The sequence below is a fragment of the Diceros bicornis genome, chromosome 2, assembly GCF_020826845.1.
Source record: "Diceros bicornis minor isolate mBicDic1 chromosome 2, mDicBic1.mat.cur, whole genome shotgun sequence".
In the NCBI taxonomy this organism is placed as follows: Eukaryota; Metazoa; Chordata; class Mammalia; order Perissodactyla; family Rhinocerotidae; genus Diceros; species Diceros bicornis.
The window spans coordinates 47,845,423-47,869,353 of record NC_080741.1 but is presented as its reverse complement, the minus strand read 5'-3'; the positions used below and the strand labels follow the sequence as shown (position 1 = coordinate 47,869,353).

At 45.6% G+C, this 23,931-nt stretch overlaps 2 protein-coding genes across 2 annotated transcripts; both read right to left on the bottom strand.

Moving 5' to 3' along the window:
* Window positions 1–6,387: 6,387 nt before the first annotated feature.
* LOC131415289 (C-C chemokine receptor type 5) lies at window positions 6,388–8,975 on the bottom strand. The gene is made up of 2 exons (XM_058556810.1): window positions 8,930–8,975; window positions 6,388–7,606 (listed from the first exon to the last, which is right to left on the bottom strand). Exon 2 carries the CDS (start codon window positions 7,593–7,595, stop codon window positions 6,537–6,539), a length of 1,059 nt encoding a protein of 352 aa, XP_058412793.1. The 5' UTR covers window positions 7,596–7,606; window positions 8,930–8,975; the 3' UTR covers window positions 6,388–6,536.
* Window positions 8,976–14,465: 5,490 nt separating this feature from the next.
* On the bottom strand, window positions 14,466–23,411 carry CCR2 (C-C motif chemokine receptor 2). Its single transcript, XM_058556786.1, has 2 exons — window positions 23,097–23,411; window positions 14,466–19,090 (listed from the first exon to the last, which is right to left on the bottom strand). Exon 2 carries the CDS (start codon window positions 19,077–19,079, stop codon window positions 17,937–17,939), a length of 1,143 nt encoding a protein of 380 aa, XP_058412769.1. The 5' UTR covers window positions 19,080–19,090; window positions 23,097–23,411; the 3' UTR covers window positions 14,466–17,936.
* Between the last annotated feature and the right edge of the window lie 520 nt (window positions 23,412–23,931).

Below are 23,931 nucleotides of genomic sequence, written 5' to 3'. Positions count from 1 at the left end.
CGCCACAAAGTTGGGAGCCCTTGCCATCTATTACTCTGAATCCATGGTGTTTGATTTCACACCCGAATAGCCCTTTCAGCTCTGCAGGGCTTCTGTTCCACTGCAGAAAGTGAGCTGGATTGCCACGATGTTGAAGGGCATTCTCTGGGGGAGTGCAGTCCTAATCTAAAGAGGAACTAGCTGTTACTGGGAAAGGAGCTCATGGTTACGAGAACTTCTCTGTGCCAGGCACTGCTTTAAACACTCACCATGCGATTTCTCATTTAATCCCCGGAGCAAACCTATGAGATAGGTATTATTATTAGCCCCCTATTACAGATGAGGAAACTGAGGCTTAGAAACATTAAGTAACTTGCCTAGGAATTTAAACAAGAAATCCCTGATGCCATGGTCCAAGTTATACTGATATTTATTGAATATCTATTGTATGCCAGACTTGCACTGTCCATTAATATAGCCATTGGCCATATTAAAATTAAATTAAAGTTAAAAATCTAATTCCACAGTCACATTAGCCACATTTCACACTAGTCTGGTGGCCACTGTATTGGATGGTGCAGAAACAGAGCATTTCCATCATTACAGAAAATTCTACTGGACGGTGCTGGTCTAGACACTGTATCCTAACATAACTCTGGCAGATAGATACTAATAGTATCCCAAATTACAGGAAAGGAACCTGAGATCCAGAGACTTTAAGTCACTTCCCCAAGCTCCCACAGCCTCAAGGCTGGAACTCAAGTCAGTTAGACTTTTAAATCCCTGCTCTTTTGTCTACTAGGCTCTGCTTTCTATTCTGCGGGAACCAGTGAGTAAACCAATCAACGGAGAGTCCAGACTTGATTAAATGCTAAAAAAAATCATAATGTTCTTAAAAGGGATTTTTGAAGAATATTAGCTAAGGAAAAAAAACCCAAGGAGAGGCATTTTAGAGTAAATATGGACTACTGCTGTTTTAAAACTAACTTTGTTGCTTTCTCCACAGAATTATCATTGCCTCACTCACGGCTGACACAGCCTTCCAGAGTTTTCCAGTTCTTCAGGGATACTGCTTTACTGGACATAGTTGATGGGATGGCTCACTGGAGGGACGAGGAAATGGTCGGGGGAGAATTCTTTCACCAACATAAGCAAAGTCTACATTCACTTGTAAATATCTCAAACAGACCTTTTCTACATGAGAGACTGGTTCTCTCTGGAAGTTGAAGCCGCCAAGCTCAGCTTGGGCACCAGACATCCCACTTTCATTTACTTTTCACTTGGAATGGATGGGTCAAAGCATAACTCAAAACCAGAAATGAAAGTGAAATACTTGGAGCTTCAAATACAGATATTTTACATTGCCAGTTAAGTTTAGATTCCTATGCTTTAAAAACCAGCTTGCAGGAAGACAGAGTTAGTGTTCTGTTATAAAATCAAGGAGCCGAATCCAGACTCTCCCTGCCCTGCGGTCCGCCCACTTCCAGCCAGGCAGGATCTTCCTCAGACTGCAGCCCTCGCTCGGGCAGGCTCTCAGTTTGATGGGCTTTAAGCAGTGGTTTTCAAACTTGGCTACACTTAGAATCACCAGGAGCTTCTAAAAGTCAAAACCACAGGCCACATTGCAGACCGATCAAATCAGAATTGCTGGGGTGGGACTCAGGTGTCACTATTTGTAAAACTCCCCAGGCGACTCCAACCTGCAGCTAAGATGAGGCCAGGTCCAGGAGCATGGCCCGCAAGAATTCTAGGCCCAGTTCTCCCTGATTAACATGGGTGCCAATGCTGAAGGGAGTTGGAACTGCTCCCACCTGCCCTCCTCCATGGCTCATAGCTGGCTACCCATGTGTGCTGGGGAAAGACCACGTGCGCATGGACCCCTGCAATGCTCTGGCCCACCCCAGACCTACTGCATCAGAATCCTGGGGCTGCGGGTGGGCTCAGCTCTTTGTGCGTCGGTTGAGGGGGTTAGCTTGACTGATCCTCAACAACCTTTCCGTTTGCAAATTATATGACACCACGAGCGTCACCCAAACCAGGTGATAACAATAATGGAGCAAGTGTGAATAAAAAAAAAACCCACCTAAATCCCGATCGTATTTGTTTGCTTCAAACGCTTGGTACCTGCAACCATTGTTGGATATACAAGAGAGACACGTAGCAGGGGCTTGTGGTGTTTTATGGACTGTGAAACATGCTTTGTCACAAAAACATTTTGCTGACTTTGTTGTAAGGTCGTGAGTTTGGGGATCTGCAGAGACTGGCGCTCAGTAGCTGGGACCTTCATTTTACCACAGGCATCAGCCTGTGTCCTCCACTGATGCTCTTCTTGTTCTTCAGAAACAAGAGTGAGCTGTGCATCACCTGCCCTGAGCTGCTGTGGAAATACTTCCTGTCCACCATGGGCACGGTGCCAGCAGAGACAAACAGCAAACAGCTGAATGTTAGAATGCCCCCTGTCTACACTCTCTGCAGTCAAGACGGCTGCGAGATGCCCCGTTGGTTTGCTAAAGTGACCACGGGGGGGCAGTGTAGCCCAATGTTCTTGGCTTTGAAGGCCTTTCTGTTGAATCTAGTTTGAAAAAGACGTTTATGTGACTTCTTTAAGAAACTAGTTACCACCTTAAGAAAAAGAAACAAAAATAAGTTGCTGAAACATGATAGAATCACAATGACACAGAACTTATAATCAAATTAATGTAGTAACAGAACGGAGCCAAACATAAAACTTGTAAAAATGCTCATAGAAAATTATGAAGGAAAAATGGGAAATTTGGCACAATTATGACATATATATAATATAAAATATTAAAATTTGACTATGTTTTGGAAAAATACAAGCAAGACTTTTATAGTGAATTTTACTTAAAAGCAAAAATACTACGGAAATGCTTTCCTGTTTTTGCCTCTTTTATCCGCCCTCATCCCTGGAAGCTCTCCACACACCCTGACTGCGAGTATGTGAGTATGTTAATAAACCATGAGCAAGAGCAGTTAGAGAGTCCACGACTTGTTCTCCGGCTCACATCTTCACTTCTAGCCTCCAGGGTAGCTTCTGGTAAGTCTTATACCTTCATTGGAAGGGTTAACACTTGAAAGTTGATGTTCATGTTTGGGAGTCTGTCTTTCCCTTAGATAGAAAATAATTGACTTGTAAATTTAACCACAGCAGCGGAACTGCCAATGCATTTTAATTTAATCAGAGCTTTTTAAACTAAGAACCTTTGGAATACAAGTGTAAACAGAATCCTAATTTATGAATTTGCACATCATTCTTCCCTGCTAAGGACCTTCACCTTTCCTTTAACTTGACCCATGCATGGAAAGTAGGCAATGCCCTCCTTGACAGGGGCCTCCAGCTGAGGCAGCAGGGTACCTTCCCCAGGGGATGGTGAATGGAGTCAGAACCTGAAGGTCACGATGAGTTCAAATTTGTTTGTCAGTCTAAGAGGTGGGGCAGAGAGGAGGTGGGAATGGAGTGTCCAGGAAATGAGTGAAGGAATGGGCATGGGGAGATGATGGGGATGCGCCTGGAAAGGCTGCAGACACCCAGGTAGCTTTTTCTTCATGCTAACGTTGGATAGATTCATTAAGATGGAAGAGGATACGAAGTGCATGTATATCAGCCGTAAAAATCGACGTCTTCCGACCTGCCCATGGCAGCTGCTTTCATCGTATGGGACAGGCCTCCTCCTCCTTGACCCTTCCCTTTGCTGTAACGCCAGCCCCTCCCATCCTTCCTTGGCTCATGCCTCCTTTGGCCTAAGAGATGGAAGGAAGGCAGCCCTTCAAGTATTGTTAGGGAGAAGCTGTCCTAAGAGCCAGCTCCAGCTGTCCTCATTTCAGGGACCTGCAGGCAGGACGGTAGCCGGCTCTGGGTGGTGAGAGCACGGCAGGCTGAAAACCAGCGTGTTCCAAACTGTGAACGTGACCCAGACAGGTCACCTCTACCCGGAGTGCCTATTCTCTCCGAGGATAAGAGACATGTGCACAGAAATCCAAATGGGCACCATTGTCATCATTCCAATTACAGCCCAGTTTTGGGGAGGGATTTTAAGTGAAAGAAAAGCAACCGTTATAGCAACCTACCTCATCCTCATACATCATGTGTCTGCAACTCAGGACTGCAGATCAATCACCAGGCCCTGACATTACCTATCTTCTTCATTTTCAAACATGGACACCTGACATATGCTTGAACACACATCGATCTTTTTTTTTTTAAACGTGTCAATTCTTTTGCTTGAGGAGTAGAATTAAATTTGAAATTTAAAAGTTTTCAGGGTCAATTTCTCAGAAACTCCACCCCTAGAGGCAGCATCATTAAATATGAATTATTCTGGCAATTTGACCCAAGGAGAGGGTCAACTTTTAAATATACTTAAAAAGAAATACGATTTTCAATGTGTGTGTTTGTGTGTGAAATTTTCCAGAATGGCTACTTATAAAACACTCTCACCATTTTATGTGCTGTTCTCTAAATGTACGCTTGACTGAAAGAACAAGAATACAAGCCATTATTTTAGAGGGTGGTTTTTATTAGATGCATATTTTCCTTTAAGCAATTTGTAACTTTCTATGTACATAAGAATATCATATATATGTATACATGTGTATCCACCCAAAGATATCAAAATGTCTTTGAATTGCCCCAGCGCTGGGGTCATATGCTCCTGATGCACTCTCAACAACCTGAAGAGCCAAAGAAAAGGCTCTTCCAGTGGCTTCCTGTTGACAGCCACAGCCCTCAAGTTTTGTGTTTCAGAGCTTGAGAGAAATCAGCAGCACCTCTTATTATTCTGACACCTTAATCTCCTGAGGATTCTCACTCCTTTATGTTTCCTCACCTAATCTTTGCTACAATGCTCTTAGCTAACCCTACATTCAAAACAATCTCAGGCATGTACAAAATAACAAAAGTAGCAACCGCAAAAAACAAATCATCACTCTCCATTTGACATGAATAAATCCCGTGTGTTGGGCACAATTTGTCTGGAGAATGCATCAGGAAGGTGTGTCCAAAGCCCCCACACTCAGCCTGAAACGCGGAGGTTGGTAAATTGTACTTTCCTGTCGCATAAAGTTCGAGGCAGCCTGCTTGCAAGTGAATGTGTCCATTCTCCCCTTTGCCTATTGATGGTTACATAGAAAGACATACTTGAACAGTAGTTTGTCCCGAGCAGGCAGAAACTCAGTCATTAGGGCTCCTCTCACCTCTTTGAGGCCTCTTTACTCAGTGCTTATAAAGCTCTGGATTGTCATTAACTATGTAATCAGTCCTCGCCTGGATCTCATGTCTGACCTAAGGTGTTCCTGGACCTCAGGCTCATGCATTCATAAATCTAGTGTTTCAGAACCTCCTGGAGATGCCTCATTACTCGAGCTGGGATGGGAATGACTGCTCTGAGGGCAGGGAGGCCAATGAGAGGCAGCCCAGAGTCCCTCTACGTAAGGCTGCATTGAAGCTCACAAAACCAACCCTTCCTCTTCCACCAACCCCTCCTGTTTTGACTTAAACCTCTTGCTCCTTCCATGCCTAAGGTCTCTTTTAGGCCATCTCCCATCTGCACGCTTGAAGCCTGGAGGCCCTCTCTGACTCCTCTCTGCCCTTCACCTCCAAGCCAAATCCACCCAATGTTCTGCTGACTCTCATCCCAAATGCTGTGAAAATACACCCCTCCTTCCCATCCCCGGTGCCTCAACCAAGTGGAGGCCTCCTTGCTCCATCTGACTGTTGTTGGTCTCTTTTCCAGGTCATGCTTAGGCCATGGAATGAGCCTTCTGCAACCCCAACCAGGGGTCCCTGTTTTGCTCTCAGGTTTGATGAGCAAAGCTGTCTCAGTTCCTCATGATCCAGCCTCGTCCTTCCTCCCCAGGGGCTCCCCCAACCAGCTACACATCTGCCAACGGCCAAGCTTTGCCTGTGTGTTCCTGGAGCTTGGAGCTCAGTTCCCTCTCCTCCACCAACAGCTGATCCACCTCAAATCCCTTCTCTTTAAAGAAGCTTTCCCAGCCCTTACCAGGCCACAGGGCTCTCACTTGGTCTTGAACGTCTGTGGAACTTATTAACCACACCTTGGAGGGGAGATCCCCTTGGAGAAGAGACCACACTTGGAAGACGTCATTTCTTAATGGATCACATTCATGTCTTTCTCCCCACAGCAAGACAAGGACCTATTTTAAACATATTTGAAAACTGTACATTGCCTTGCACAGGTAAGAAACTATATAATATGTTTCTCAATTCATTTGGTTATTCCTGTTCAGGTAACCAAACCCAAGAATCAGCAATTCTCTGAGGGTTTTTTTTTATAATGAACTTTTGCAGTGAAGGGAGCGTTTGCCAATAAACTGATGTATGTGGAAGGGAGATGAGAAGGTTGCTATTTCATCACCATAGATGGATTCGGCTTTCTGGTATTGATGGACTTAAAATATCTAATATACTTAAAAGAGATGCCAAATAGATGGATGAATCTTAGACCCTCTATGACAGTAACTTCCTTATTAAAAGAACCACTCCCACCTCCAGGCTGTGTATAAAAACCCAGTCCAGGTCACAAGCCAACAGAGATTTCCTGGTCCCCAGTGGATCGAGTATAAACTGAGCTCCCTCGCTCAGGAGCCTCTGGCTGGAAGAGTGGACAGCGTTTGCAAAAGCGTCTGACAACGTGCTTCCGGAGAAAACCGGAGAGGTAGCTTCTGAACTTCTCGCCGACAAAGGCGTAGATGACGGGGTTGATGCAGCAGTGTGTCATCCCAAGAGTTTCTGTCACCTGCATGGCTTGGTCCAGCCTATTAGAGCTACTGCATTTATTCAGGCCAAAAGATTCCTGGAAGGTGTTCAGGAGAAGGACGACGTTGTAGGGAGCCCAGAAAAGAAAATAAACAATCATGATCACGAAGATGAGCCTCACGGCCCTGTGCCTCTTCTTCTCATTGCGACACCGAAGCAGGGTTTTTAGGATTCCTGAGTAGCAGATGACCATTACCAGCAGTGGCAGGACCAGCCCCAAGATGGTCATCTTTACTGCCTGGAAATTCCTCCAGAAATGATAATCACTGGCTGGATAATGAGGGCTGCATGTAAAACGAGAACCCTCTTTTTGGGATTTGGTGAAGATGGTTCCTGGGAGAGAGGCGAACACAGCCAACACCCAAATGACCCCACTTGTCACCACCCCAGAGGTGACCGTCCTGGCTTTTAAAGCAAACACAGCATGGACGATAGCCAGGTACCTATCGATTGTCAGGAGGATGATGAAGAAGATTCCAGAGAAGAAACCTATAAAATAGAGCCCAGTCAAAAGTTGACACATTGTATTTCCAAAGTCCCACTGGTGTGCTGCGTAGTGAGCCCAGAATGGGAGGGTGAGAAGGAAAAGCAGGTCAGAGATGGCCAAGTTGAGCAGGTAGATGTCAGTCATGCTCTTCAGCTTTTTGCAGTTTATGAGGATGAGGACAACCAGCATGTTGCCCACAAAACCAAAGATGAACACCAGCGAGTAGAGTGGGGGCAGGAGACCGGCTGCAATTTGTCTCACATCGGTTTTTTGGCAGGGCTCTGATATACCATAATCAATGTAATAGAACGGAGTTGTCGTTTGGTAATCCATCTTGCTCAACCCTGTGCATAAAGAAACAGTGATCTTTTATAAAGCCTTACAATGTACTTAGCAGTCCACCATGAATGCCAACCATCTTATACATTAATAGGCTTTTAAAATTGATACATAGATTTCTATATTTAACTGAGCTCCCTATTTTGGCCAAACAATGAACTTTTGTAGTAAAAGAGAAGGTTTGCTGTTAGCTTCTCTGCTCATTAGATAGACAGCTTGGCTCTGTTGGGGAAATTTACGAAAGCATCATCTCTCCAAATAAAATCTGGTGTTCTATAGCCACAGGGAGTGAATGGAGCTTTGATGGCAATTTCAAGAAACTGAGTCAGGCACCGTCCAACACTGTCTTACAGTCTATGCTGAAGCTGCCATTCCCTGGAGCTAACCTACACATAGCATCACCAAAAATGTGCTAGTAATAATTAATAGTTCTCAATGGCACTCTGCGTGCCAACCACTGTTCTAAGCTTTACATCCATTCATTCATTAATCCTCAAGGTGACTCCAGGAGGCAGGTCATGTTATTGTCCCCATTTTGCAAATAAGGACCTTGAAGTCACAGATGAGTAACTTGCCCAAAGACACACAGCTAGGAAGCAGCTTATTTTGAATGTAGGCAGCCTGCACTCTTATCCACCATGCTCCCCTTACTCCTTGGTGAGAGAACTAGAGTGGGACCATCAGCCTGGCACGTCTGTGTAGTCAGAATGAAATGGGCTAATGCCCAAGTCCCCCCAAAATGTGATAGGAGCCAGAAGCCCATTTGTAAAATCCAGACTGCCATTCTCACATTTTCTCTGAAGTTTACGTTTATAGTTCCTGAGTGGCTGAAATTAAGAGCTCCCACACATACACAAGAAATGGCCAATTGGAAAATATTTCCTCTACCACCATACATTCTGTGTTAGCTCAGTTCCTTTGCAATCTGCTGGCTTGCCTGGTCTGCTTCAGTTCCACTGCTTGGCTGAGAATTTTCTCTAATTAATCCTTGTGTGTCTCAAGTTCCCTGTACCTCAGATTAGGCATCTGGGAGAAGCACACAGAAAATTTCACCTTTAAATTCTGAGCCAGAAAAAAGGTGACGGCTTTTTTTTTTTTTAAAATAATATTCTCCCTTTAAAATCTTTCATTCATAATCGTGTTTTATATCTTTGATGTTATCACAGTCTGAAACTCTTTCTAAATTCTAACTCTTTAGATTATATTTTAATATAGTTCTATGAGCACCTGGTGTTTGTTTAATGTCTTTTCTGGGTTTCCTGTAAAGGCTTTTACTCATCACAGAAGCCGAGCTAACTAATACGCCAAGTGGCTGAGAGGTGACTTACCGAGAGAGGTTCTCGTGGGGAGACGGATGTCTCAGCTCCTCTGCCCAGCTGGCTGTGCAAATCAAACATATAGACAGCATAAAAGTAGGAAATGCTGCTTCTTCTGAAAGGGGGGTGGAGTTTTAATGAAGTATGTTACCAAGCAAAAAATCAGAGAACAGTTCTTCTTTTTTTTCAATTGAGCTTAAAATAGGCTACAGAATAGACCTCTGTCTGAGAGTGTTTTCGTGGGCTTCCCTGATGACACTGTCTTCTTTTGGTTCTCTGCTCATCAACTACACAGAGTCTGTGAGAAAACAGAAAGAACCGAAGGATATTAGAACTAGAAGAACATTCACATTCATCTAGTCAAAAGCCCTCATTTTGCTGAAAGAAACTGATGTCCAGGAAGCAAATGATTTGTACAAGACCACAGGGCTTATCAGTGGTGAGACAAAAAGGGTGTGAGATTCTGATTCTCTCCCTATTTGTCCTCAAAGAAAGCCAACTGGAACCAACTTTAAATTGAGATGGGAATGCCTCACACCAGCCCCATGCTCCCCTTTGTCCACTCTCCTCTCATCCCCTCTGCCTACCACAACTCACACACATACGCTCACCACCCAATACTGTTTTTCTCTGTAAACTAAAATGACTAGTTGTCCAAAGGGTTTTAACTATAGCTTCACCTCAGAGCTAAGCACGTTGCCTGTCTTTCTCTGGATCGGGTACCTAGAGGGGTGTCTCCTTACAAGTTTTCACTCTACCTGGTCTCTGTTTCGCAGCCTTGCAAACCGGCAGGCATCTGTGAGTGCCTGTGCTGTGCCAGATACAGAGACAGAGTCCCCCCTCCAACGATACAGTTTGTCTGGAGCCGTGAGAAATTTTCAACATGACTTGGGCAAGAACTGACACAAGAACAGGGTCAAGTTCAGGATTATAAGACAATACTACTGTATGTGCAGTCATGTCAAGCTTTCTTGGTGGTTGGTACTACTTATCTAAAAACCTCAATCGTTGACAGCAGAGCTGAGAACACGGGGGAGAGCCGCTCCTGAACCACAAGAGCGCCCTCTGGGGGGCCTCTGTTTCCTCTACTGTGGAATCAGAAGCATTGGCTTGTGATCTAAGGGAAGGCAAAGGAGACCCTAAACCTGTGGAGGCAGCCTGACACAGGGGCTAAGGAAGTGGCTCCTGCAGGCAGTCTGCCCCAGCTTGAAGCCTGCCCAACCCTCAGCTTTCTCATCTGTGGAGTGGGCCGCATAACCGTAGCTGCTTCATGGATTTGTTGGGAGGGTTACGTGAGGCAGCCACGTCCAGAATTTAGCACATAATCTGCACTCAGTAAACCTCAAACTCCTAGTCACTCATTCAGCGATCCTTTCTTGGAGAGAGTTTATTTTATAAAATTCTAACTAAATTAGTTCCCTGGGGTCCTTGTCTAGAGCAGATTAGTATCAGCAAACTAGAAGCTGAAAGGGTGAAGCTAATGGTTGGTGCGTAGAGAACAGGAGGAAATGACACCAGAAAACCATAGAAGTAGCCCAGCGACCAAGAACCACTCCATATAGGGTATACGTTTGTGTTACAACAGCGCCCAATAACTTGCAATCATAACCAGGACAGTGAATCATGAAAAAAATGTTCACGTTCATTCTGTATGTGCAGTTCGAGAGGCAATGATTAAAACCGGACTCTGTAGATAAACTGTGGGGTTTAAACCCCAGCTTCATTATTTGCTACTTGACTCTGAACGAGTTACTGAAACTCTCCAGGACTTAGTTTTCTTATCTGTAAAATGGGGGCTAAAACCCCAAAACACAAACCTACTTGATAGGTCTGTGGTCAAGATCAAATGATATAACCAGTGTAGAGTCTTTCACAGATATCTGCCCTCTGTGGGCTATTTAAATGGTGAAATATGGGTAAACAAAATGGGTAGCAAATAAATCCATATAAAATTTCACAGAAAATAGGTCACATAAATACAGTTTTGGTTCTCTGAAGAGCAGCCTGTGTTCACTGGTGATGCACTTGTGTAGAACTCTCAGATGCTGCTGGACAAATGTTACACATCTGTAGGTGACAATGGCTGGTTCTTACTTTCAGCACTGGAGCTGGGGCTTTGCCCTGTGTTCTGGGTGTCCCTTATAGGGGTGGCTGAGGACATGACCACATGCTCACCCGCAGAGGGCAGCATGGAGTAGTGGAGCAGGCTCAGAGTCACCCAGACTGTGCTGCTGCCTTGCTGTGTGCCCTTGGTAAGATACTTCCCTTCTCTGAGCTTTCATTTCCTCATCTGTTTTGTGATGTGCTAGACCTGGGGGGCAAGGGAGGCAGCTCCCCACTTACATACCAAATGGCTCCATGGCCAAGTTGGTTTGGAAAATACACATTGGATGGGAAACAGGGTGAGGATTCACAGGCTGACACAAGGAAACCCTTGCAGGTTTCTGGGTCCAGAGGTGAGTTCAGATCACCTCTTGGGACAGGGGTTTGTCCCAAGGATGCACAAAGAAGTGAGGACCCATGAGAACTTCTTCAGCATTTAATCCATGAAACATTTACTCTGGATACAACAATGATGACAACAAACTAGGAGTTACTCAAGCGGTGACTTTGTTTCTCTGCTTCTCTTTCTATTTTGGCCCTTCCGGTTTGCAGGGCTCTCGTTCACATATGTATGGCATTCAGACTCCCCACAAGAAATGATCTTTTGACCAGTTTGTCACTCTAGACTTGGTATCCATCTTGGAGAGTGTCTTGTGCCAGCCCTCCTTTTAGGGCACTGGCCAGCCTTTAAACAGCTGCTCCACATCTAGTCACTGCACCCGAATTCCAAAGGTCACATCACTCTCCTTGCCCCCGCCATCCCTGGACCCTCGACTGGGAGCATCCTCTACAGGATGGGGGATGTTAGTTCTTCTCCTTGGATGCAAAGGGCCAAGCTCAAGAGCACAAGTAGCTGAAACCCTGCCACACAGCAGCTCACACATACGCATTGGGGCTGGGGTTGGCTCTAGGTCAATGTCAGTCAGCAGGGAGATGAGCTGTAAAAATAGCGAATTCTCATTGTGTGAAATTAGGAAAAATAGAAAGTAGGAAAAAAATTAGACACATTTTCACAATCTCGAAACAATCCCTCTTAACACATGATGTGTTTCAATCCAGACCTTTTCCCCTGCATACTTTTTAATTAATTGTCCTCTTACATACGCCCAATTCTGTATGCTGCTCTGGTTTTTTTGCTGAAGATTACAGTATAGACATTTTCTCACGTTATTAAAAAACTCTTTATGACTATAGTTCTTTGTTATTTTTGAGGTATAACTCACGTGCAGCAAAGGGCACTACTGCTCGGTGTACAGCGTGGGGAGGTATGACATGCATGCACCCGTGTAACCACCACCCTGGTCCAGATGATCACCCCAGAAGGTGCCCCCCAGAGTCGAGGGCCACTCTGACTTCTGTCATCCTGGACTAGATGTGCCCGTTCTTTAACTTCATATAAATGGAATCACAGATGCTGTCCTGTTTCATGTCTGGCTTCTTTTGTCCAGCAGAATGCCATGGCTATATGCGACAGAGCTCTGTTATTAGGCAGTTGGGCTCTCTCCAGTGTGGGCAGTGTGTTTTGAGTGTTGCTGTCGGTGCTGTCATATCCCCACCAAGGAGGAAGCTCCCAGTGTCCCCAAAGCCATCTTGACCAGGAAAGCCAGAGAATGCCCACACTCCTCACAAAAATAGGAAGAATCAACCCCCGCCCCGTGTCACATTTTGTCACCTGTGGGGGTCAGCAAAGATGCTTGGGGCCTATGACTCCCAGCAGTCCTTCACCCTCTGTCTCAGACACTGGCACGGTGAGTGGGGCTGAAGTCACCATGCTGTCCTCTCCATGCCTACTGTCTCGGTCCTCATCCTCCCCAGTATAACCCCTTTTCCCAGCCCATGAGCATGTCCCCCACGCCCTGTGTAGATCATCAAACCAAGTCGACACTTGCAGGCTGTCTACCTCATCACTTGTCTGCATACGTCCAGACATGGTGGAAACCCCTTAACTCAGTGGGAAGTCTCCTCTATGCATTTTGGGTATTGCTTTCAGATCAGCGCTCAGACCTGGGGCTAATGCATCTTAGGTGCAGTAACAGAAGTCAAATGTGCCGATCAAGGTATATCACGGTCCCACTGTGATCTTCACGGGGTCAGATCCCACCTGCAGCTCTAGATTCGGCTCTGTGATAACAGGATACTGTGTGGGACTTTTCTTGTTGCACCAACCTGGCAACTGGCCTGAGGCTGAAGGCAAAGAGGTGTTAAGTACCCTACCGTTCTAAAGAAAACCACTGACACCTCAGCTCACGCACCTCCCCCAGGGCTGACAAAGAGTGACAGAAACAGCGCTGAGCCCCCATCACTGTGTCAACTCCTCCCACCCCTGTCTGGTATCAGGAGATGAGCTTGGGTGGGAAAGGGTTGTGGAAGTGGGTGGGATTGATGAGAGGAGGGAGAGGTCCTCTCCTCAAAGCCAAGGGAGGGGGCTCTGAGACAATCGTGTGAGGAATGGGGGCTTGCAGGAGGGGAGCCCAGCACCTCATTCCTGGGTGGGGCATCCACTAGGCAGCAGACCAGTTGGACAGAGAAAGAGGGGATTAGAGAGAGGCAGTGGTGGAGACAGGGTGTGGCAGTGAGGCAGCAAGGATGTCCCAAGGATGTGAGAGCACCCCTGGGCCAAGTTACAAACATGGTGCCAAAGTGGCGAGTCTGAAGAAATTCCAACCTCAGTCACACACCACACCCAGGGCCAGGCCTCCGCTCAATTCTGGGCTGCCTCGCAGCCGTCAACTCACCAGCCTGGATGCCCCTTCTCTCATGGTGAGCTTCCTCTTAGGGCCCTCAGTGGCCTTTGCTGCTAATCTCACCTGAGGCCATTTCAATTTGTCAGGGAAATTTTAATAATGAGAAAAAGCAGAAGTGGAAAGATGGGGTCTTGATGCTTACTCCCAGGAGGCAGCAGGGCCTCGCTGAAAAATGCTCAGCACCCCCCCAGCAGCTTTGAGCACCACAGATGGAGGAGGACGGCACTGGTGGACCATGTCAAGCCCCCAACTCCACTGAAAGTCTTAAGAGACACATCCCTTGGAATGATGACCTTCCCTGACACCTGCTTCACGCAAACAACCCACTCAAGTATTCTCCCCGGAGTAAAGAAGACTTGAGGTTTCCACTTCTAGAAATGGAGATGGTTAGCAAATTTTAAGCGACAGTTTCTTTGTTGGCAATAAAATCCTACTGTAGCTGTTATTATCATTGAGTTAGTCACTCTCTCCTCTGGGCTTTCAAAAAATTTCACATATACCTCTATTTCTGTGCTCTGCACAGTGCATTGTGATTTATGAATACACCATTCTCTACCGCTCCTCCCCATCAGCAGTCCCCGGACGTGGAGGTCTAAGGGCGTGGGCATTAACATATCCTCTTTAAGTACCTGACCCAGTCTGGCACATGGTAGATCCTCAGTGTGTTTGTCACATTGAATTCCACGATGGAAAAACAAATGGACGCTTTTCTAAATTTTATTTATGAAGTTATTATACACCATATGTATTAATTAGCATTTGTGCTTAGCAAACATTCACCACCACCCCAACTCAGTGACTTAAAACAGTAAATATGGACCTCTTGCTCCTGAGCCATGTGGCTGCCTTGTGGCTGGGGCCTGGCTCTGTTCTGTGTCTTCTCGAGAGCTCACAGGGCCTGGCTGAAGGAGTTGTGGTCTGGGCTGGGCCCTCCTGTGGCTGAGCAACGAGAGCCAGGGGCTCAGCCCAACCACTCTCAATGCTCTGCTCCAATGAGGCAGATGTCACTTCTGCTCATTTTCCATAGGCTGAGCCACCTGTGGACGGGGCGGGTGTGTCACTTGCAGGGCACGCTGCAAGTCACAGGGCGAGGACAGGCATGTGTAATCACACAGAAAGGAGCGAAAAGTCGCGAACAATAAGACAATCTATCACACCACAGTACAACAAAGTGGGCAGGTCTTCTTTCATTGTGGCAAGAACATTTAGCATGAGCTCTACCCTCGTAACAAGTTTTTAAGTGTACAATACAGTATTGTTATCTATAGGCATGATATTGTAAAGCAGATATTTAGAATTTATTTATCTTGTATAACTGAAATTTTATGCACATTCATAAATGGATAAAGAAAATGTGGTGTACATATACAATGGGACATTATTCAACCTTAAAAGAGAAAGAAATTCTGCAATATGCAACAACATGGACGAAGCTGGAGGACATCATGCTAAGTGAAATAAACCAGTCACCAAAGGACAAATACTGCATGATTCCACTTACACGAAGTACCTAAAATAGTCAAACTCATAGATGTGAAGAATAGAATGGTGGTTGCCAGAGGCTGGGGGGAAGAGGAAATGAGGAGTGCTAATCAGACAGTTTTTTTTTAAACAATCTAGTTAGAGCATTGATTCACTTTCCAAGTTATAGCTATTTTAAAAAACAATATTTACATTTCATTATCATCAAAACAAAATTTAATGCATTCATTAGCATAACACAAATATCTGAGGGTGAACCGTGCCCCCCCTCATCCCCAACACACACACTTCTTTCTGAAACCTTCTCTAGCCGTGAAGCAAGAAAGTAAAACCATAGTAACTTCTAGCTCCTGAGTTGCCAGGTTCCAGAAGTCCTGTGTTTCTTGCTTGCATCAGATCAGAAATGCACTGGGTAACATTCCTAACATTCTCTCTCTCTCTCTCTCTTTTTTTTTTGGTGAGGAAGATTGGCCCTGAGGTAACATCTGTTGCCAATTTTCCTCTTTTTTGCTGAGGAAGATTGGCTCTGAGCTAACATCTGTGCCCATCTTCCTCTATTTTGTATGTGGGACGCTGCCACAGCATGGCTTGATGGGCAGGGTGTCTGTCTGCTCCCAGGATTTGAAACTGCGAACCTCAGGCCGCCAAAGCGGAGTGCTCAAACTTTACCACTATGCCACCGGGCCAGCCCCAACGTTCTTAACTTGGCTCAAGCAAGACAAAAGTCTTTGCTTACTTGCGTGAGCCAACCCCCTTCCTCTACACACAGGGCTGACGAGCTTTGATTGGGGGCCAGCTAGATTCAGGAGTCCCCACAGGCCAGACGGGGCCATTTGAGCATCAATACGGACATCTGCAAAGCCCTGAAGCATCCAAACCTCATTAAATCCATGCGTTCATAACGATGCAAATAAGATTTTTGGCAGCAAGTCTGAGGGAATAAAGGCACAGCCAAGGTGACAGTTGTGGAGTGTTCACTGTGATCCAAATGATATTATTTAGACGCTACATCACCATAAGCTAGCAAGCCCATAGACCACAGACCTCCAACGCCCTGATCAACGACAACTCATGCTGAATCAGCAGTCTCCCAAACAGACTACATGCTCCAAAATTTGAAGCTCAAAACCAGAATTGTCTCTATGACTAATACACTATTTCAGGCTTGGCATAATAGTAACTCTTAAAAAGATAGTATCACATTTGCAAATTGCAGTTTTCAGCTTTAATTTTATTTTGACAAAAAATATATCGAATTCTATGCCTATATTCAAAAATGAGCTGCTGGAAGGTAGTTTTTTCCAACCCATCTAGAGTCTTTCTCATCTAGGCCCACGCTGCCTGGTAACTTAGACCCCGAGATCACAGGCTGGATGTGTGATTTCCAAGGCAGGGGTCTCTGTCACCTCGCAGGCCCCTTCTCTGCCCTGAGGACACACCCCAGAGCCCCACCCATTGTTTTCCCTCTCCTGGGCCCAACAAAGGCGCTTGTTGCACCGTTTCCTTCACATTCTCCGCAACTCCGCTCTCCTGGACATCCACAAACTGGTTTTTGGAGGAGGACACTACGACAGGCGAGACTTGTTTGGTAAAGGCTGTGGGCAAACAGATGGAGCAAGGGCCGCAGGGAGGCAGGGAAAGGCAACAGGAAACGCGCACGCGCGCACACACACACGCACACGCACATGCACACGGTCAGATCTGATACGCAAGGCCTCCACAGGTTCTGGTGCACCCATGCTGACCTCTCCTCTGAGCTGATTCTGGAAACATAATGGTCTCACACATCCTCCTGTGCTCTTGCTAAGGCCCCTCCACTCCTGGTGGAGGAACTCATTAGTCCCCACTCTTTCTCAAAATCACAACCTCCAACTCTCCCCTTTTCCTGGAAGGACCAAACAAGGGCTTTTATTTTTCATCTCGTTATAGATGATGCATGTTTTATAAACAAAAATTTTTACAAATTTTTATATAGGGGAATGTGGCCTAAGAAGCATGTGAAAAATAGGGCATGATATTTAATAGACTTCAAATGTGGGGTGCATGGTTGTCGTAGATAAACCATAATAAAGCAAACATGTGTCATGCATGTACGGAGAAGGGGATCATGGACCCAACCAAAGCTCACAGAAAGTTATTGCAGTTCCAAGGCTCTCCATGACCTGGTGAAGCCTTCAAAGTCAAACACGGGTGGGAGATTTATTTCCTGGCTGGATGAGGGAACCCCTTACCTTCATCCTCATTCAGGCTCAGCTGTGCTCAGGTCTCCCTCCTCCTTACACTCGGCCCTGAACCCATGCAGCCTCATTTCGTTCACCCATGCCTGTCTTGCTCTCTTCCCCACCTCCAGCTGGGCCACTGATTACAAGAGATTGACAGAATCAGAGAGTGAACGAAGACATGGAGAAGACTGGAAAAAGAGCATTAGCACAACGCGATGAGGCATTTTCCAGGAATTGAGATGAGGGGCGGGAGAGTTAACGTCTCCACCCACAGTTGTTCTGGAATGTTCCCTGAGCATACCTTGGCTATCCAAGGAGTGACATAAGTCTGTCTTGGTACACACAGCCCTGAGGTTCCTGGGCACTTGCTTTCGAGACTTACAGGCCTCTTTTCTTCAACAAACCTTGAGGTGTACGATCATATGTAGATTGTTATCACCCTTTAAAAATAAGCAAACTGCTGCTCATTTACAAACCAGCCGAGACTTCCTGCTCCCCAGTGGAAGGGGTGTATGTTGAACTCACTCGATCCGCTGTCTCCCTATAGAAAACTGGGCATTGTTTGCAGAGATGTTTGGCAATGTGCTTTCGGAAAAACACGGAGAGATATCTTCTGAACTTCTCGCCGACGAAGGCGTAGATGATGGGGTTGATGCAGCAGTGCGTCATCCCAAGAGTCTCCGTCACCTGCATGGCTCGGTCCAGCCGACCAGTGCTCTCACAGTTACTTAGGTCAAAGAATTCCTGGAAGGTGCTCAGGATAAGGACGATGCTGTAGGGAGCCCAGAAAAGAAAATAAACAATCATGATCACGAAAATGAGCCTCACGGCCTTGTGCTTCTTCTTCTCGTTGCGACACCGAAGTAGGGTTTTTAGGATTCCTGAGTAGCAGATGATCATGACCAGCAGTGGCAGGACCAGCCCCAAGATGCTCCTCATTATAGTATGGAAATCCTTCCATCTTGGTGGAAAATAAGGGCCACAGGAGTAACCAGAATCTTTATCAGATCCCAAGAAGTCTTCTTTTTGGGATTTGGTAAAGATGATTCCTGGGAGAGAGGCAAAAACAGCCACCACCCAAGTGACTCCACTTGTCATCACCCCAAAGGTGACCGTCCTGGCTTTTAAAGCAAACACAGCATGGACGATAGCCAGGTACCTATCGATTGTCAGGAGGATGATGAAGAAGATTCCGCCAAAATAACCAACGTGATACAGTCCTGTGAATAACTTACACATCCCATCTCCCAAGACCCACCCATTTATAACATAATGAGTCCAGAGTGGGAAAGTAAGAAGAAAAAGCAGGTCAGAGATGGCCAAGTTGAGCAGGTAGATGTCAGTCATGCTCTTCAGCTTTTTGCAGTTTATGAGGATGAGGACAACCAGCATGTTGCCCACAAAACCAGAGATGAACACCAGCGAGTAGAGCGGGGGCAGGAGGCCGGCTGCAATTTGTTTCACGTCGACCTTTTGGCAGGGTTCACTGTAATCATAGTCATAACTAGTGGTGGATTCTCCAACTTTCCCCTCGATACTCGTTGTAAGCGGAGAATGAGATGTGAACAGCATGTTGTGGCTGAGCTGGGGAAACGTGACATTGCCATCCATTTTTCTCTGTCCTGTAAACAGAGAACAAAGTGACGACACACAAGATAACTGCCACAATCCCTGATCTTACAAAACTCCTTGCTCCACTTTAGCAACGTCTCACTCTTTGATCTTTCCTTTGCAGCTGTCTCTTTGAAAGCACGTGTGCGAGTTCATCACTTCCCCTTATTCCTTGTAGCAGGAGCCAGTTGTCTCCTCACCAGCCATTTCCCATGCCCTGGGCCTTCCCAGTGAGCCCATTCTCACTATAAGGCTAAACGTGCTGGACACTTGCTTTCTCTATGTCCTCTGCAGGTGGCGCACACACCTGTGACCCACTCTTGGACAATAATATGTAAGGTGACTCTGCTAGGGGGCTTTGGGAATGCTCTTCTCTGATAAGAGAGATGCAGGAGAAATCCCAGCCTGGTCCTTCCATTTTTGTAGCTTGTCTTATGAGGGCTTGGTGCTTGGGACCATGGATGAAAGACTCAGAGAACAGGAGCAAAACTAAGCAGAATCCCAACATCACCAGTCCCAGACCCTCCCTTGAGCTGCCCATCTTCTGACTTCTTTTTATTTGAGAAAAATAAGCCCTTGTTTTTAAGCCATTATGAGCTGCATTTTCTGTTACTTGCAGCCCAAAGCATTCTAACTCATACCTTTCTCAACTTTATCATCCTGTCCAAACTTCTCTTGCCAAGGCTGCAATGACAATCCAATTTTTAAATGCCCTGGCTTCATTTCAGTTTCATCCTCGTGGAGTATTTGACTCTTCTGCTAACTTCTCCATTTAAAACTGTTCTGGCTTCCAGGAGTTTAGCTCCTCTCTCACCATTTCTCATTACTTTTCTTTCTTGGTGTCTCCTCCTCATGCCCACACGGTAAAAGTCCCCGCGCACCACCCTTGGCTCTCACTTCTTTACCTTTTACCTCTTTACTCTTGCTCCAAAGTTCTCCCTGAATCATGTCGTCTAACTCAGGGTTCTAAGTCTCCCCAGTGCTAATCCTTCCCAAATCTCTGTCTTACAGTCCCACCTTCCAACTCCTGCACCTCAGAGGTGAATTTTCCACTGCCTACTGCACAGCTCCACGGATTTATTCATTTAACCAATATTTATTGAGCACCTACTGTGAGCCATACTCTGTTTTAAGCACTGGAGATTCAGCAGTGAGCAAAGTGGGTATCATACAAGTACCACAAATTCAACCCACCCCAAACTGAACACCCCCGGAACCTTGCTTCAGCTTGTGGATTCCTTGTCTGGCTATTGTCATTTATTCCACTAGCTAAGAAGCAGGATTTGGTATTCTCCGGGGTCCCCTCCTCTTCAGAAGATTAGAAGCCAAGCCTTTGGAGCCAAACAAACCTGGATTCGAATCCTGCCTGCAACTTACAAGTTGCGTAATTTGGGGCTAATTACTTTTTCAACTATCAGTTTCCTTATGTGTAAAATGTTAACTATGCCGAGTTGCTGGGATTAACGGAGATGAGAACTTGGCACAGCACCTGGTGCAGAGAAATAATCTGTATTGTTATTATTATGTCACATGAGTTCTACCCCAGAAACACCTCTCAGATTCATCCCCTCGGCTCCTCTTTCAGCTGCCATGTCCTTCCCTTAGACATTTGTCACTTCTGGCTTTGTTGTGGGCTTTTATTTGCTCACGCCTTGTTCCTAGCCATGCTCCCTTTCAATCTATTTGCTCTAAAATTGAAATTGAATCATGCACTTCTCAGCCTAAAATCTCCAGGTGCCCCTAGATTTGTATGTGGTAGGACCTCAAAGGTAATGCCCAGACTACTCATCACGCTTTTTCTAAGCTCACTTCTCAGTTCCATCTACAATTGCTTCTCAAATCTCAAATCCTGTGTTCTAGCCATAGCCATTTTCTTTCCATTTCCCCCAAACTCACCATTTCCTTCACTCCCTCTGCCTAAAATAACTAGTGAGCTCCTATTAATCCTTCAATACCCCCTGCTCAAACTCCCCTTCTTTGTGAAGCCTAACCTGCCTCCTCTATCAAATCACTGTTACCATCTCATAACACTTTGCATGCCTCTAAATAAGCACTTATCATACTATCTTCTACATATTATGAGCTTCTTGAGGTCAAGGACCAGATTATGTTTCTATCTCCAGCTCTTATGATACCATCTGGCTAAAGGAGGAACCAATAAATGTTCATTGAAAGAATGCACAAAGATCTTTGTAATAAGTATGACACCTAACATCAATAGTCTTGATTCTCAAGATTATTTACTTTTTTCTGGTAGTGACTGTGAATTTGTTTTTATCTATCTACACACCTTATTCTTCAATGTCTCTTGTGATTGATACATTTCACATATGGTACATTTCACATCACTGAGCCAGATTCTTGAAATCTGCAGCAAGTAAACAAGATTTCTGATCAAGCTTGGGTAAAAATAAAATGTATCCACCTAAAGAATTTCAACTCTGATCAATAACTGAGTGCTCCCTAACCTCCAGGTGCTGTGCTAAATACTTTATATACATTAATTAATTTAATCCTTACAACAGTTTTGTGAGATAAGTATTTACACATTTTACTAGTGAAAATCCAAGCATGGATGGATTAAATGAATTTCCCAAACTCACTAAACAAGTAATGGCTGAGCTGGAATTTGAACCCTGGGCTTTTCAATTTCAAAAGCCCTCAGGGGCTCCCATCTCCAGGCTCTGAGAGCAGAGATGGATGTAGAACAGGTAACAGATTTTCTAGGTATTCTTCCATGCCTTGAACAGAACTTCTTTGGGATTCAGCCTTAAAATCCACACACTCACTCATACAAGCATGCCCCTCCCATGCATGCACAAGCATGTGCGTGCGCACACACACACACACACAACCATTTCTGCCAGAAAATAAGCTCCATGAGGGCAGAAATCTTTATTTTGCAATGAAGTATCTCAGTGCCCCAGAACCCAACCCGGCACATAGAGGCTAGTGAATAAATATCAAATGAATAAGTGAGTAACAGAGAACTAGCTGGCTGCAAGCTGCTGAGAATCAAAATGCTCCACTGTGGACTAGACGCCCAGGTAATCCAGTGGGAGACCCTATAAAAACTAACAATGGATATTGGGGATCCTTGCACACTGCCCATCAGCTGCAGTGAGCCCTCTGGGCTGTTCTGTAATTACCCACAGGGCTGTCTCACAACTGTAGGGGACAGCGTGGACTGGATCAGTGGTTCTCAGATGCTGTGTCACACAGGAAGTCTGTCAGTTAGAAATACACAGCCCAGACCCTGGCTCTGGTGAATCAGATTGGTGGTGAGGGTGGGGTGCGAGGGGGTGGATTGCTCCAACCACTTCCACTGTGTGTTCCCTATGCTGTGTTGTTTACCTGTACTGGCCTCTCAAATGTCAGCCACCAACTCCTTTTTATTACTCTTCCCCTGTCACTCCAGCACACCCAGCTCCTACCACAGCAGACACTTAGCAAGGTGGCTGAAATGCACTGGTCTAGGTGTCACTTTCAAGTGTCAGGACATATCCAGAATCGATTAAAAGCTGCCTCTCAAAAAAGTAAATTCTTCACTTCAGCCTCTGTGGACCTCTGAATTGACACAAGAGGCACATTTTGGTTCAGGGCCTGGACTATCATATATATGGACTAGCGGGGCGGGGAGGGGGTGGAATTTGGGGTAGAAATTTCCAGCTCTTTAAAGCCGTTAGGGCCTGGGAGGGGCAGAGTAAGAAGAGGAGTAGTTGAGTGCCTGACTGTCTGTACTCTCTTGGGTCGTCCTCTTTTAGTGCACTCTCTCCTATCATCTGAGCCTGAGGGGTGGGCTCACCCTGTTCTGCTCTCCCTCACTGTCTTCAGGGTCTCTCTAATATTTCTGGTGCAGACACCCCCCTCCACTCCTTTTTCCCATCTTGATCATCCCCCAAGTTCCTGGGCTATGCAGACCCTCAGGATGTTCCTAGTCCCTGCATCTCTAGTGTCAAGATGCTTTGAGCCTATAAAAAAAGCCACAAAGCAATGGAAAAAACACCCATAACTCACCGATGGATGGCTTCTTCCAAGTGGCACTGTTGTGTCAGGCTTCTCAGCAACTGAACCGAACAGATCTGGAGGTAGAAACTTGGTGTGCAGAAGTAGGAAATAAAGTTTCCTGCAGAAAGAGAAGGCGGAGATACAAAGGCAAGTAATGGTAAAGATTTGAAGAAAAAAAAAAAAAAAGACTGCTATAGTTCTTCTTTTCCAGCCAGGATCGTTGTACACTAGGTTAAACTCTCCAGAGTAGCATTAATTTTGAAATCTTGCTTATGCAACCTTGAGTGTGAGTCAGACACACCCTGTACATCTGCTCCTGTGCCTACCCACTCTGGGCTTCTTTGTCTTGTGGGTCTCTATATCTGGAAATCTTCCTCTGTCTTCTGCCAGTGATAATTTGCATGAAACGAGCACAACAGAACTTCATTTCCCAGAGGATAAATGCTAATGGGCCCTGTTGGTGATGGTGGAGGAAATATAAGGAGGTTTTATGTGACCACGTGCACTGGGTTTCAAGTGGCATTGTGGATTTGGGAACTGATTAGAAATTTTATTTAGATAGAGCTTCTTAATGAAAAGGGAATGCTAAGTGTTCTCTTGTGTCAGAGATGTCCTTAGCAAGAAGGGCCTCAGTTAATATAGGTACCACTCGTCAGAAAGAAACTTTATTTAAACCACCATTGAGAGTTTGGGAAGATGGTGGAGTAAGAAGCACCAGGAATCTCTCTCCCCACTGAGACAACAACTGCAGAATCTGTTCAATCTAACTATTTGGGAAATCTGGAGTCTACTGAAGGCTTGCAACTTTCAGGGGAAGGCTTGGATGATCAATTGCAGTTAACTT